Source organism: Sinocyclocheilus anshuiensis, unplaced genomic scaffold, assembly GCF_001515605.1.
Source record: "Sinocyclocheilus anshuiensis isolate Anshui unplaced genomic scaffold, SAMN03320099.WGS_v1.1 scaffold322, whole genome shotgun sequence".
NCBI classification, from domain to species: domain Eukaryota; kingdom Metazoa; phylum Chordata; class Actinopteri; order Cypriniformes; family Cyprinidae; genus Sinocyclocheilus; species Sinocyclocheilus anshuiensis.
The window spans coordinates 1,028,548-1,041,461 of record NW_015542366.1 but is presented as its reverse complement, the minus strand read 5'-3'; the positions used below and the strand labels follow the sequence as shown (position 1 = coordinate 1,041,461).

The 12,914-nt window shown below is 36.3% G+C and overlaps 1 protein-coding gene across 3 annotated transcripts in view; it reads right to left on the bottom strand.

Annotated features, from left to right (window-relative positions):
- Positions 1–12,914, bottom strand: part of LOC107692140 (neuropathy target esterase-like) — a 53,914-nt gene that overhangs the window by 11,640 nt on the left and 29,360 nt on the right. For 2 of the 3 annotated variants that reach the window (XM_016491069.1, XM_016491070.1), the window contains 7 exons: positions 11,465–11,581; positions 9,982–10,130; positions 9,645–9,797; positions 8,577–8,693; positions 8,109–8,196; positions 7,780–7,928; positions 7,593–7,691 (listed from right to left, as the gene is read on the bottom strand). In XM_016491069.1, the coding sequence (XP_016346555.1) occupies positions 7,611–7,691; positions 7,780–7,928; positions 8,109–8,196; positions 8,577–8,693; positions 9,645–9,797; positions 9,982–10,130; positions 11,465–11,581 (854 nt within the window). In that variant the 3' untranslated portion in view covers positions 7,593–7,610. Of the gene's footprint in view, positions 1–7,109; positions 7,692–7,779; positions 7,929–8,108; positions 8,197–8,576; positions 8,694–9,644; positions 9,798–9,981; positions 10,131–11,464; positions 11,582–12,914 lie in introns of those variants that run through there. The other variant, XR_001634619.1, reaches the window with a different exon arrangement.

Sequence of the window (12,914 nt, the reverse complement as noted above, 5' to 3'; positions counted from 1 at the left end):
AAAAAAAGTAATCAAATCAGTTACATTACTTTTTTAAAGTAATTTAAATAGTTACGCTACTTATTAGATTTTAAATAGGGTAACTTGTAATCTATAGCCTATTACATTTCCGTAGCAACCTTCCCAACACTATGCGTAAAATAGAGCCATTAGGGTCTCAGCTACAGCTAAATGTTTAAACAAACTTAAGGATGATTTGTCAGTTTGTGGTGGGGTCTGTGAAAGCTGCATGGGGGTTGCGTGAGAGAGTTTGAAAGAGAAATGTTTTAGCTTATAGATTTGATTTTACTACAAACTATAAGCATTCTAACTTAAAAACACAACACTGTTTTTTTTTTTATTTCCAACAAAAACGGTTGTTCGACATTTTAAAAAGTAAAAATGTCATTTGTCATTTTGATGAGAAAGCCAGATATGGTATATAAATTAAGTCTTTTTTTATTTTATTGAGATAGAATCAGCTGTTTAATCAATCTATTTTCTATCAATCTATCTAACCTCAAAAATCAAGTTTTTAGTCAGTCATTATAATATCTTAAAAGTAAAGTCTTCCATACATTCTATTTTCATTTGTTTCAGGACTCTGTTACACAAGAACCAACTGAGTATGGCCGTGAATCCTATATGAAAGCTAAAAAATATTACTTTTTTCAAACTATTTTTAACAGTAATATTGAACTTTACACATCTGTATCAGTAAGATATTTATGTCATCACAAACCTTCAGACACATCAGGTGGGGTTGAAAAGTTTGACTTATCGATTAATTGAATTATTTCTTCTATCAATTATTTGATCAAATCTTAGTAAAATAACCTATATAGACATTTATGTTGTAAAAACTTTAGACCTTTAACTAAGTACATATGTGCGTTTTAACTAGCAGTCCGCAAATCTTGCGACAAGAAAATCAAAGCGCAATACTGTCTTGATTTTATTACGCAGTATGAAACAAAAAACATTTGCTTTCATTCCAGTTAGCCTAAATATTTGTAGGCTACACGCATGTGTTTTAACAGATAGGTTAGCCTATAGCACAGCGTCACAAATTCTGCGCACCATCTTCAAACCTTCTCTTGTTTCATTGTGGTACGTGAGCCGCGATATTTTGCATTTTGTGTAATGTTGTAAAAGTTTAGACGTTTAATTACGTATGTCTGTTTCAACTGATAGCTAACACGCCACAAGTCTTACGGCAAGAAATCAAAGAGGCTCCCCAAAACATTAGCTTTCATTCCAGTTAGATATTTGCGAACGCATACGCGCGTGTGTTTTAACTGATATAGCATGCTAGAAGTTAAGATTGACAAAAATAAAAGACCGATTAAAGGATTTAGGCTAGTAAATTAAGTGTGAATAACTAAATAAAATAAAATAAAACAAAACAAACAACATTTTTCCTGTGGCTTAGAGGTGATTGTTTAGAAGAAAACTCGTGTAACCTAATTTTAAAAGTTAAAAAAAGAAAGAAAAAAAAAAGTCTGGGTTAGCCTATATAGTAAGCCAGAAGTCTTAAGCTTGACAAAAACCAAAGAGTAAATAAATGAATTACTAAATTAAGTGTGAATAACTAAAATAAAATAAAATAAAAAACAAACAACATTTTTCCTGTGGCTTAGGCACATTTGTTTAGAAGGAAAACTTGTATAGGCTATCCTAATTCTTAAAGTAAAAATGCTGGTCTAATGTTAAAAACAGGTAGATGTTTTCATCAATTAAGAAATGCTTCTGTGTATGTTTGTGTATGTGTGAGTGTTTGTTTTGCGTGTATGTTTGTGTTTTTGCGGTATGTTTTTGCTGTATGTTTGTGTTTGTGCCCTTGGTTGTTTTGCATGTATGTTTGTGTATGAGTGGGGTGTTTGTGCATATGTTTGTGTTCAAAAATCTGAGTGAATAAAGATAACAAATTTAAATAAAATGAAGTAAAATGGAACACAATTTCCCTACATCATAGTCCGTTTGTTAAAGCAAACACATTTGCACCAATCGATTTAAGTTTGTTGTTATCGAAGACTTCTTTATCTATCTAATCTCATCATGAACAACAGTTTGAAGCCACATTATTAACATTCCTGTTTTTCTTAGAAAAAAAAATTTTCTTCTTTACCTAACTTTACCTATCAATCCACCAGATGCCCGTATGTAAATCAAAGTTCACCCTCGCAGGTGCATGCCATAAAATAGATGCAATGGAGATCCTTTGATCACCGAACTTTTTACCTAACATTCTAACAAAGTTCAAAATGCCAGACACTCGCAATCTCACCAGATTACGGTTATAAAACAAACCCGAAAACATCCTTAGAAAGTTCACACTCGCAGGTGCATGCCATAAAATAGATCCAATGGAGATCCTTTGATCGCTGAACATGATCCGTTTTGATCAGTGAACTTTTTACCTGACACAACACCAAAGTTTACAATGCCAGAGTTTTACAACCTTTTGAAATACAGTACACTAATATGGTCGCATCAGTAATCACACAACCCAGACACCCATCACCATTCTAGTTTCATTGCGCTGCGCGAGATGAAATATTTGTATTTCGTGTGATGTTGTAAAAACTTTAGACCTTTAACTAAGTACATATGTGCGTTTTAACTAGCAGTCCGCAAATCTTGCGACAAGAAAATCAAAGCGCAATCCTATGTTGATTTTATTACGCAGTATGAAACAAAAAACATTTGCTTTCATTCCAGTTAGCCTAAATATTTGTAGGCTACACGCATGTGTTTTAACAGATAGGTTAGCCTATAGCACAGCGTCACAAATTCTGCGCACCATCTTCAAACCTTCTCTCGTTTCACTGTTGTACGTGAGCTGCGATATTTTGCATTTCGTGTAATGTTGTAAAAGTTTAGACGTTTAATTACGTATGTCTGTTTCAACTGATAGCTAACACGCCACAAGTCTTACGGCAAGAAATCAAAGAGACTCCCCAAAACATTAGCTTTCCAGTTAGATATTTGCGTACGCATACGCGTGTGTGTGTGTTTTAACTGATATAGCATGCTAGAAGTTAAGATTGACAAAAATAAAAGACCGATTAAAGGATTTAGGCTAGTAAATTAAGTGTGAATAACTAAATAAAATAAAATAAAACAAAACAAACAAAATTTTTTCCTGTGACTTAAGAGATGATTGTTTAGAAGAAAACTTGTGTAACCTAATTTTAAAAGTGAAAAAAAGAAAGAAAAATAAAAGTCTGGGTTATATAGCAAGCCATAAGTCTTAAGCTTGACAAAAAACAAAGAGTAAATAAAGGAATTACTATATTAAGTGTGAATAACTAAACTAAACTAAAATAAAATAAAAAACAAACAACATTTTTCCTGTGGCTTAGGCGGCATTTGTTTAGAATTGTATAGGCTATCCTAATTTTTAAAGTAAAAAATGCTGGTCTAATGTTAAAAACAGGTAGAATGTTTTCATCATTTAAGAAATGATGGCGATTTATTAAAAACATTACTTTGTTTAATTCTTTTAACATACATTTAAATCTATGTTTGCGGTCTCCGGTGTTAGGGGCGGTTAGTGGGTGTGGTTTGAGTGGGACCGGACGTAAACATTCTGAGTTTTGACAGCAACGTGTGAGGATGTATCAGCGCAAGATGGTCAGGTTTTTTTCTTTTGTTTAACTTTCTGTCAGTAACAAGGTTTAGCTTTTTAAAATTGTAGCTAATGGTAGAGTACAACATAGATTTTGTTTATATACCGCGTATGTTTGATGTTTTTCTTGAAATGTATGTGTGAAAACTTTAATAAAAACTTCCCTTATCCCGTTTAATAATCATACCACGTTTCACAATTTAAAGTTTAAAGCACATAGTTTTGAACAGTTTCAACTGACCCACACAATAGCACATTCCCAAACAATCATAAAATCCTTCGGGTCATTGGAGTGGATAAACAGATGGTCACTTAGACGGGGGCGGTGGTGTACAGGAACAGGTGTCCAACAGGTGTCCACTTATGGGTGGGGGGTGGAATTTTTATGACCCTCATCAATCAAACTTCTTGACACATAGTAGCCTATATTCTCTCTTAGGTTTTATTTAAGTCTTTCCCACGGATAAAGTTGCTTTACGTTTAAAAAAAAACAATCACTTGGGACCATTATGCCTTATTTCAAAAAGTGATTTAGTCAGTAATGCATTAAATAGGATTTTATTATTCATTATTCAGCATTTATTTCTGAGGCTTCAAACTGTTGCACACCTGACCCGTCTGTACATTAGCCACCTCTCATATTAGACAATGTTTTCTTCATTTTCATCAGTGCAAAAATGCTAATCAAGCAAAATAAGAAACCGCTTACTGTTATTCTCTACAATCTAAAGTGTTTTAAAAAGCCATTTTAAAAAAAGCCAGTTGTAAAACAAATAAATTAAATAGTAGTTGGCAAAGTTCTCATTAACATATAAAACAAACCATCTCAGCATAAAAGACAAACAAAGCAAAAACTTCAAGGGTTGAGGAATTTGTACATCTCAGTGAGGCTTCAGAGATAATATACATTGATTATGGACAATTTTTAGGTTGGTGAACATGGGAAGGATGACATACTGGACACTGCGTCCCTGGCACTCATTCAGCAATATAACAATTTAAACTCCCCACATCTTCATGGGATTATATTACAGGTTTTTTTTTTTTTTTTTGCTTTGTGAATGTGCAATAAAATAAGGCATCCACCTAGTCTACCTGAAGCACAAGTAGTTCTGCATTTCTGAAAAGCTGAAAACACACACACACAGGCAAAAGACAAACATACATCCAATTCCACATGATATATTTGGGCATCATCGAAATCCCTAAAATGAAATGCTCCCCACCTTCTGCATTCGCTTCCTCACTCTGTCACTCATTTTTCACTCTCTGCTGCTCTCACTTCCTCGCTCTCTCCCCCGACCACTTCCTCGCATTCTTTACTGTTCTTGCTCTCTACTGTATCCACTTCCTGACTCTTTATAGCACTCGCTTCCTCGCTCACACCCACGACCCACTCACTCTCTACCGCGACCACTTTCTCGCTCACTCCCACAATCACTCCCTCACTCTTTACCGCATTCACTTCCTCGCTCTCTACCGCGACCACATTCTCGCTCACTCCTGCAATAATTTTCTTGCTCATTACCACTAGTGCTGTGTTCGATACATCGATACGACGATGTATCGTCACAGAGATTTGACGATACGAGTATCGATACAGCTGGCCCTGTATCGATATTGTGGCACGTGCGCTGCAGTGGACCGTGCTTAATTTGAATACAAGAACAACGTTTAAAATGGAGTCGAAAAGTGCGAGGTTTCGAAAGAATAATGAATAGAGCATAATATATAGGCCACAGCAAGGTTTATTCTGGCCGCAGAGGAACACAACCGGGGTTGCCTGATATAAAGAGATGTAATCCCCGAAACAGAGCTTCCCACTTGCGCAATACGGAAATATCAGCTAAGTGTGCTGCTTATCTCTGTCAACCTGGCAACCATGTGCACGCGCTCTCTCTCCACTGTGGATATACGCACTTGCTTTCTGAAGACACCGGTAAACTTGCAGATTAGCGATCTCCACTTCAATATTCTATTATCAGAAAAGTGTAATTCATCAAGTGTTCATTGACACGAGAGCGAGAGAGAGGCTGTGTATGTATGAATTACCACCGTTTTGCCACATTTCTCTATTAACAGTGAAGCTGTGGCTTTAATTGCTTTAGAAACGATGATGTTACCAGCTCCTTGTTGAGAAAGATAATGTAGCTCTTGAGCGATTAAGTTATTTTATTGATAAAATTGTGGGGCAGCATTAAAAAGCTTGTGTTACTGAATGTTTGTGCGCGCGCGCAACATGATCTGTGTGCGTGAGATACAGTGAAGCCAGGGCATTAATTTAGAACTCTTCTAATTTTTATTTTTATTGTTTTAAATGTAGAAATTGTGTTAATTTGTGTAATGATAACCTACCAGCAATGTAAATATGCTTTTTTTTATATATATATTAGTATGAGTACATTACAATATAAATTTATTAGAACGAGTACATTATTATTTATGGGCTTAAAAACAAGATGTAAACAATCAGAATATTGTACCTGGTGGGGAGTGCCCAATGTAAACATGAAACATATGCCATTACCTATATTGTACTGTGGTACAGTTATGGAGGCCCTTCATAATGCAGAGGTCAGCTGCCTGCTCTGCCAATAGTTAGAAATGGCACTATAGTAAGCAGTGTTTAATAAACAGCTGTTTTACTAAATTCTGCTTTGGTGAAATTCAGTGCAGTTCTGTATCGTGATACGTATCGTGACTTTGCTGGTGATACACAGCCCTAATTACCACAATCACATCCTTGCTCTCTTCCACAAGCACTTTCTCACTCATTCCTGCAATAATTTTCTCACTCACTACTGTGATCACTTTCTCACTGGCTACCACAATCGCTTCCTCACTCTCTACCCCGCTCACTTCCTGGTTCTTTTCCGCACACACTTCCTCTCTCTCTTCCATGCTCACTCGGTTCCTCACTGCATATCATTCTTACTTCCTCACTCTTGTTCATTTCTTTACACCCTACTTCATTATTTACTTACCTCACTCCTACATTTATGTTTCTCTTTCTTACTACTCTTTAAAAAATCGTTCTTGATTTCATTCTCTTCTAATGTATCCATCTGTCCACATTTCCATCTCAGCAGTCAATCCATCTGTATTCTACACAATTTGGCCATCCCATCGAAATCTTCCGTTATAATTTATACCACATTTGACCACCTACATAGCTTTCCACTCTGTTATCCCTCTTTAAAATAATATTAGATATCAGGAACATATTGTTACTGAAAATCTGAAGTGATTTTTCCTAATAATGTGCAAGCATTGCAACCTTACATCAAATACCATCAAATCGAAATCTAACCATTGTAATGGAAATGATAGGTCTCTATGAAGCAGCATCACTTCCTCTTGAAGTCTTTCTGAACCTACACAGTCTTTTCTCAGCTTCAGACCTTCAACAATGCATCCTGGGAAGCCATTTTCAGTCTAGAAGGTATTTTATGGAAGAAGTTGCCAATGCATGTTTATGGTTGTGGCCGTACACACACACACACACACACACACACACACACACACATGTAATTCAATTAAATAAAAATCACAAACCAGACACTATTTCTAGTATGAACTGGTGTTGTCTGGAAACAGACAGGAAAACCAGAACTTAATGATAGTGGTATACTGGCCACTACTGTAGACATAATTTCCCATGAAACTCCTAAAACATCTCAAAAGATGTAGAGCCCCTAATTTCAGAGGCAAAGTATCTCAAGGAGTGGTTCCTCTGCCTTGCTGGGCCCCCACAGTCCCTGGACCCTGTTGTAGAGTCTTGAGCGACAAAAAATCCCAAAGGCGTAAAAGAGAGTCACAGTTTTGGTGACAAATTGTGGGTAATGTGTTAATGGGGTGTAAATCACAGTATCTTTGGTGACTTTCCAACAATCTTATTAATTCAGAAGTCTTTTCTTCTGTATTTGTCTTTATATTCTTCAGCCCCTGGTGGGACTCTGCTTCTCTTTCCAGTGCCCTTTGACCCTGCATTACTCCCTTTTCAGCAATCTGACACTCCAGAGAAGTCCATGTTGGGGTCCCTGGTGATGTTCTTCCTCTGACGGACTGTCTTCTCTTCATCCTACACAAATTATTTAGTTTTTGATTTCTGACTTTAATTTCACTTAACTTTTAGGGCCTTATGTACAAGGTTGTGTGTGTACACTTACTGATGTGAAGATCCCATTTGGTCCCCATTCTCCAGGGGACTGGTCCTCAGGGTCTTCAGCCTCCTCCTCCTCCTCTTCCTCACCCTCCTCCTCTCTCACTGTGTCCATCCCGTCCTCCTCATACTCTGTCGCATAGTCAGACTCTTCTGCTAGATACATAAACATCAGTTACAGGTACAATGAACAGTAAGTATATGACATAATACCAACTCTGCAGGCCAACATTGTAATATTAAATAGCTTGTCAATTCTGTCCTAAATTCAAATAAAGGTAATAGGGTAAATTGTACAAATAAAAAGTTTTTTTTTGTTTTTTTGGAGTAACTGACCATCAGCTCCCAAGTAGCTCAGCACCGGCTCAATCCTGGACACAATTTCAGCTAGATCAGTGAAGTCTGCACTAGGACACGTGCATGACTGAAACAAATAGCAACAAAGCACATTTACTACAGAATAATACACTGAACAGTTGATATCAGCTGATATATGTGTGTGTGTGCGCGTGCACGCGCAATTTAATTAATAAAATAAAAAAAATAAAGACACAGAATTCATTAATCTAAAACAAGATTGGGGTAAGATTTTTTAAAAGAAAAAATACTTCTATTTAACAAGGACACATTAAATTGATCAAAAGTGACAGTAAAGACACTGTGACTAAAAAAAACTATTTCAAATAAATACTGTTCTTGTGAACTTTCTATTTAGCAAAGAATCCTGAAAAAATGTGTTGGTATTCATTGTCAAAAGGGTGATAGAATTGTGGCTTGCTTTAATGGGATATTAAGAAAACTCACATCAGTCTTCTTGCTGTCTTTGTAATCCGCAGAGCGATGGTCTTTCAGCATATTTTCAATAATGTCCCCACGAGCCCACTCAGTAAACACTAATTTACCATGTTGATAACCCACATCCTGAGAGAAAACAGAAAACTTTAAATATACCAGTTTCGAGAGGTCATTTACCATTTTGAATATTTGCTTTATGTACGCTTTAACAGGGTATCTGCAGGATTTTTAAGCTCAAATTTAAGACTTTTTAAGTTAAGTTACTTTTTAACTTATTAAGACAAATAAAATTAATACCATATGAGAGAGGTAGGGCAATGTCTATGGTAACATGTTGAACTGTAAAATTACTGTAAAAATATTTACAGTTCAGATTTTCTCAAAAACAGAAAGTTTTATAAAATGATACACTTCACATTTCAGCCTTTAAACCATTTTTAAGAAAATGGATGAGTCAAAAGTATCAATTATACATTAATTTAAACAATTATCATCAATCAATTATTATATTAATTTAATAATATAAATATATTTTACATAATTGATAATTTTTATAATGCATTATCTTCTTTTCAGTCCACCAGGTCACATTTACAACTCTGTGTTTGCTGTGTAAAAACGGGTTGATTTTCACATTGGTCTAAACAAAAACAACAGATGGGCTCATTGAAAATGCAAATTCATTCTCTGCCAGCAGGTGGCACTTTCGGAACAGCATAAATATACCAGTTTCCCTGGTAAACGCAGTACACACAGCTGTGCAGAACCTGACTTCGAAATGTGCAGTGCTCATGTTTATTTAATGAAATCACAGCCTTTTGAAGTTTCATTGTCACATTCAGCCATATCGGAATTCTCGTCTTTCTGTCCCCAAATTTAAGACCTCCTGAAATCATAATTAAGACTTTCTTGTACCATTTAAGACTTTTTATGGCCTTAAATTTTATACAACTATAAATGTAAGACCCGCAGAAACCCTGTATAATAAATACTATACTATACTGCTATATACTGCTATCAAGACTACATAGATAGTGTCCCCCTGTGTTTACTGTAGATGTGGGCTTTTGTTCTCACATAGATTTCATCAAATTTCCCAAAGTCCATGGTCTTAAAGCGGTCGATGGGTGGCCGAATATACTCGCAGTATGCGCTCTTCTTGACAAGTTCCAGCTGCCGTACACAAGATACATAGGCCAAACGGGACTGGATTTCAGCCATGTCAGGCACCTAAGAGATACAGGACATTTTTAAATCATTTATGCAGACCTAGCACAATCAATTTTTACAGGAATCGAACATTAATGAAATCTTTTAATAGTAGTAATTCGTCATAGCGGTCCAGAAGCTTTCTGTTGAAACTGCTGCATTGGCTCCACAAGAAGTATTCTAATATCCCACAACACTGACTCACCTTCACTTTCTCCGCCCACGGGTTGATTCGTTTCCATAGCAGCCACCAGCCAGAAAGACTGTCACCGTAGTTACAGAGATCAGTCTCATCCTGGCTGCCCACATTGATGGCGATGACTGTTTTTGTGCCCATATTATGAGCTATGTCCGCTGCAGGGTGTTAGACATATTATGAGCTATGTCCGCTGCAGGGCGTTAGAGTGCCAGTTGAATGCAAACAAATGCACACGTACACAAAGACAGACATCCACAAGGTAGCAGGAAGAATCAAAGTACTGTTAATATTTCAGACAAAATACGTAATTAATAATTGATCACCAATCAACACTGTTTAACCAAACCCCTCACTGGAAAGCTGCCATTTTCATCAGCAATATATTTGAATAAACGTCAATGTTTGAAATTAAGAATAAAAATTGAATTTTTTTTTTTAGAATTAAGTAGATTCTAAAAACATTTGCTGAGAATTGTGGTAAAACAGCCTTGCATGTGATCAGTACAAACAAAGGATGGAAAAAGACAATTATATTCAATGATGACAAGACAAGACGCAATTAAACCTGACAACGTGGGCTTAAAAAGTAAGTGATACATTACACACACAAAATAAATAAATGAAATAAGAACTATTCCCTGGAATTTTAACATCCAATCTGCTTTAAAGGCAGTAACACAGATGTTTTAATGCAAGGAATAACTTTGTATTTAGCAGTGCAAACTGCTTGATGAACTAATGAATTAAATTATATTAACTCAAATTATAACAGGGAATGTGATGTCACATGCAAAATCTTGTCTTTTTCCTCTGAATTAAAATGTCCCCAGTTGAAATGCAACATCTGAACTATCTTTCTTCCCAATATGTTGCACTGCAAACTGTGGGACATTATGCTATTGCTGTCTGGTGATTTGTATTTTTATTTATTTATTTATATATTGGAAACTGGTAAATTTTAAATTTGACTTAAATCACACTTTCCTATATTGTAAAGAGATACTAAATATTTATAATCACAATTTAAGATCAATTGTACACCAGACAACAACAGCAGCTTGCAATGACTGTCATTTACAGTCTGATAAAATTTCATGTTTTTAATAGGCTGGTGAGGACAAGAGGTCAAACAACTGAGCATCTTTGTCCACACCACCCAATCCCTGCAGAACTTTATCCATTTGTCTCTGAACAAATCATAATCTAATAGACACCTGAAATGAGTGAACACTTGAAATGTATGTAAAATGTGCTGGAAATCTCCAAGATGCCAAATTGACTAACATTAAAATACACACATTCTGAGTTCAAATGGATAAAGCATAACCACTCATTCCACCCTCAAAATGACAAAGAAAATCACAGTATACTTACTCAGAGCCATGTAGCTCTTTAAAACCAAAATTACGTGATTGACCAAACCAGATTGTGTTTCTGGCCCCAGTGGCCCTATCTCTGTGGAGTTAGGGTTGCTCTGGACCGTACTTGCCTGGCAGGTTGTTGATGTATCCTCCATCCATGAGCAGGTTTCCATCTTTAGGGTCGCAGAGGGGTGGCAGGTACCCGGAAAGGGTCATGCTCGCCCTGACATAGCGCCACAGGGAGCCTACCACACCGGGAGGGGACAATAACCTCTTAATAACGTCTAAAGTATGTATACGTAACTCCTCAGCAGTGTTTGGAGGTGACCCTGAAGTCACAGTTTTGGTTAGTAGCGCACAGACCAGCAGGGAGATACAGTGATGGTCACCCCAAGGACGGTGTGCGGTGGTTTAGTTTGGCCTACCTCATTTAGTGAACCCAACCTTGACAGAGGTAGAGTAAACACCCATGAGGTAAGGTTGACATCTCTTTCAACCCTGTCTCACTGGCTTTTTTCAATCAAAAATGTTAAAAAATACAGTGGATCCTTTTTATGCAAAAGATACAAATTATGTTAATATTCTTACAGTTCATTCACTTAAATGCATCATTATTAATCAATAATGATGTATTTTTCAGACAGAGAGGAGACAGGGTTGAAAAACAGTCAGTGAAACCTATTGGGCACTGCCAGCCTGTCCCGGCCTGTAGTACTCCACTCGACAATCAGGTGTCAAGAAAGGCGTGACAGTGACATGGGTTGGAAGGAGAGAGAAAAATCCAGAGAGGCAGGTGCATTCAGCATGTGGCACTCTTAAAGGGACAGTTCACCCAAAAATTAACACGCTTGTATGGTGCATTTTTGTAGGCTGAAACAAGATAGCATTTTAGCACTTCCAGTTCCATTGTCCTGAAGTCAGAGGGTTTTTTTTTTTTTACTTTGTTAAAAAAGTTTTTGGTTAAATGCCTGAAATAAGGTCTGTGGTAAACACAAGCTCAAGATATTTGTAAGTTTTACGCTACCACATAAAATGCATTAGAAATACCATCTTGTGGTTTTTGAAAGACTTTTACTAAATAGGACTACAAAGGTTATCTGGGACATTAAACTAAACAGGAAAACTTGTCTATTCGCTAGTCTGCTTTCATTTTATAATCGCGGTCTTGCAAACTATTCTAATTCAAACATTCAGGGAAAATTGTATCACTTAATTAATTTATTATTTTTTGACTGAACAAGGGTGATGCTACCTTGCAGTTTGGCCTACAAAAATATGTTATCACTGCAGCACTCTGTTTACTCACGCTGATGTTTAATAAAGTAGATAATAACAGATTTTTAATTTTGAGGTGAGTTACTGCTTTAAAGCAAAAACGGTGCCCACTTAAACATAAAAAGATCTGTCTGTGAGCCTGTTTAAAAGTTTTCGACATACTTAATGAGTTATCCTATGTGGCTAACTGTGCTGTAGGATCCAGAACAACAACTGCCAGTGAAACTTATCCTTATAAATATTGTATACATGTAGAATAATGGCCTGCAGTACATAAACATGCAACAGCATGCACACAGAGTG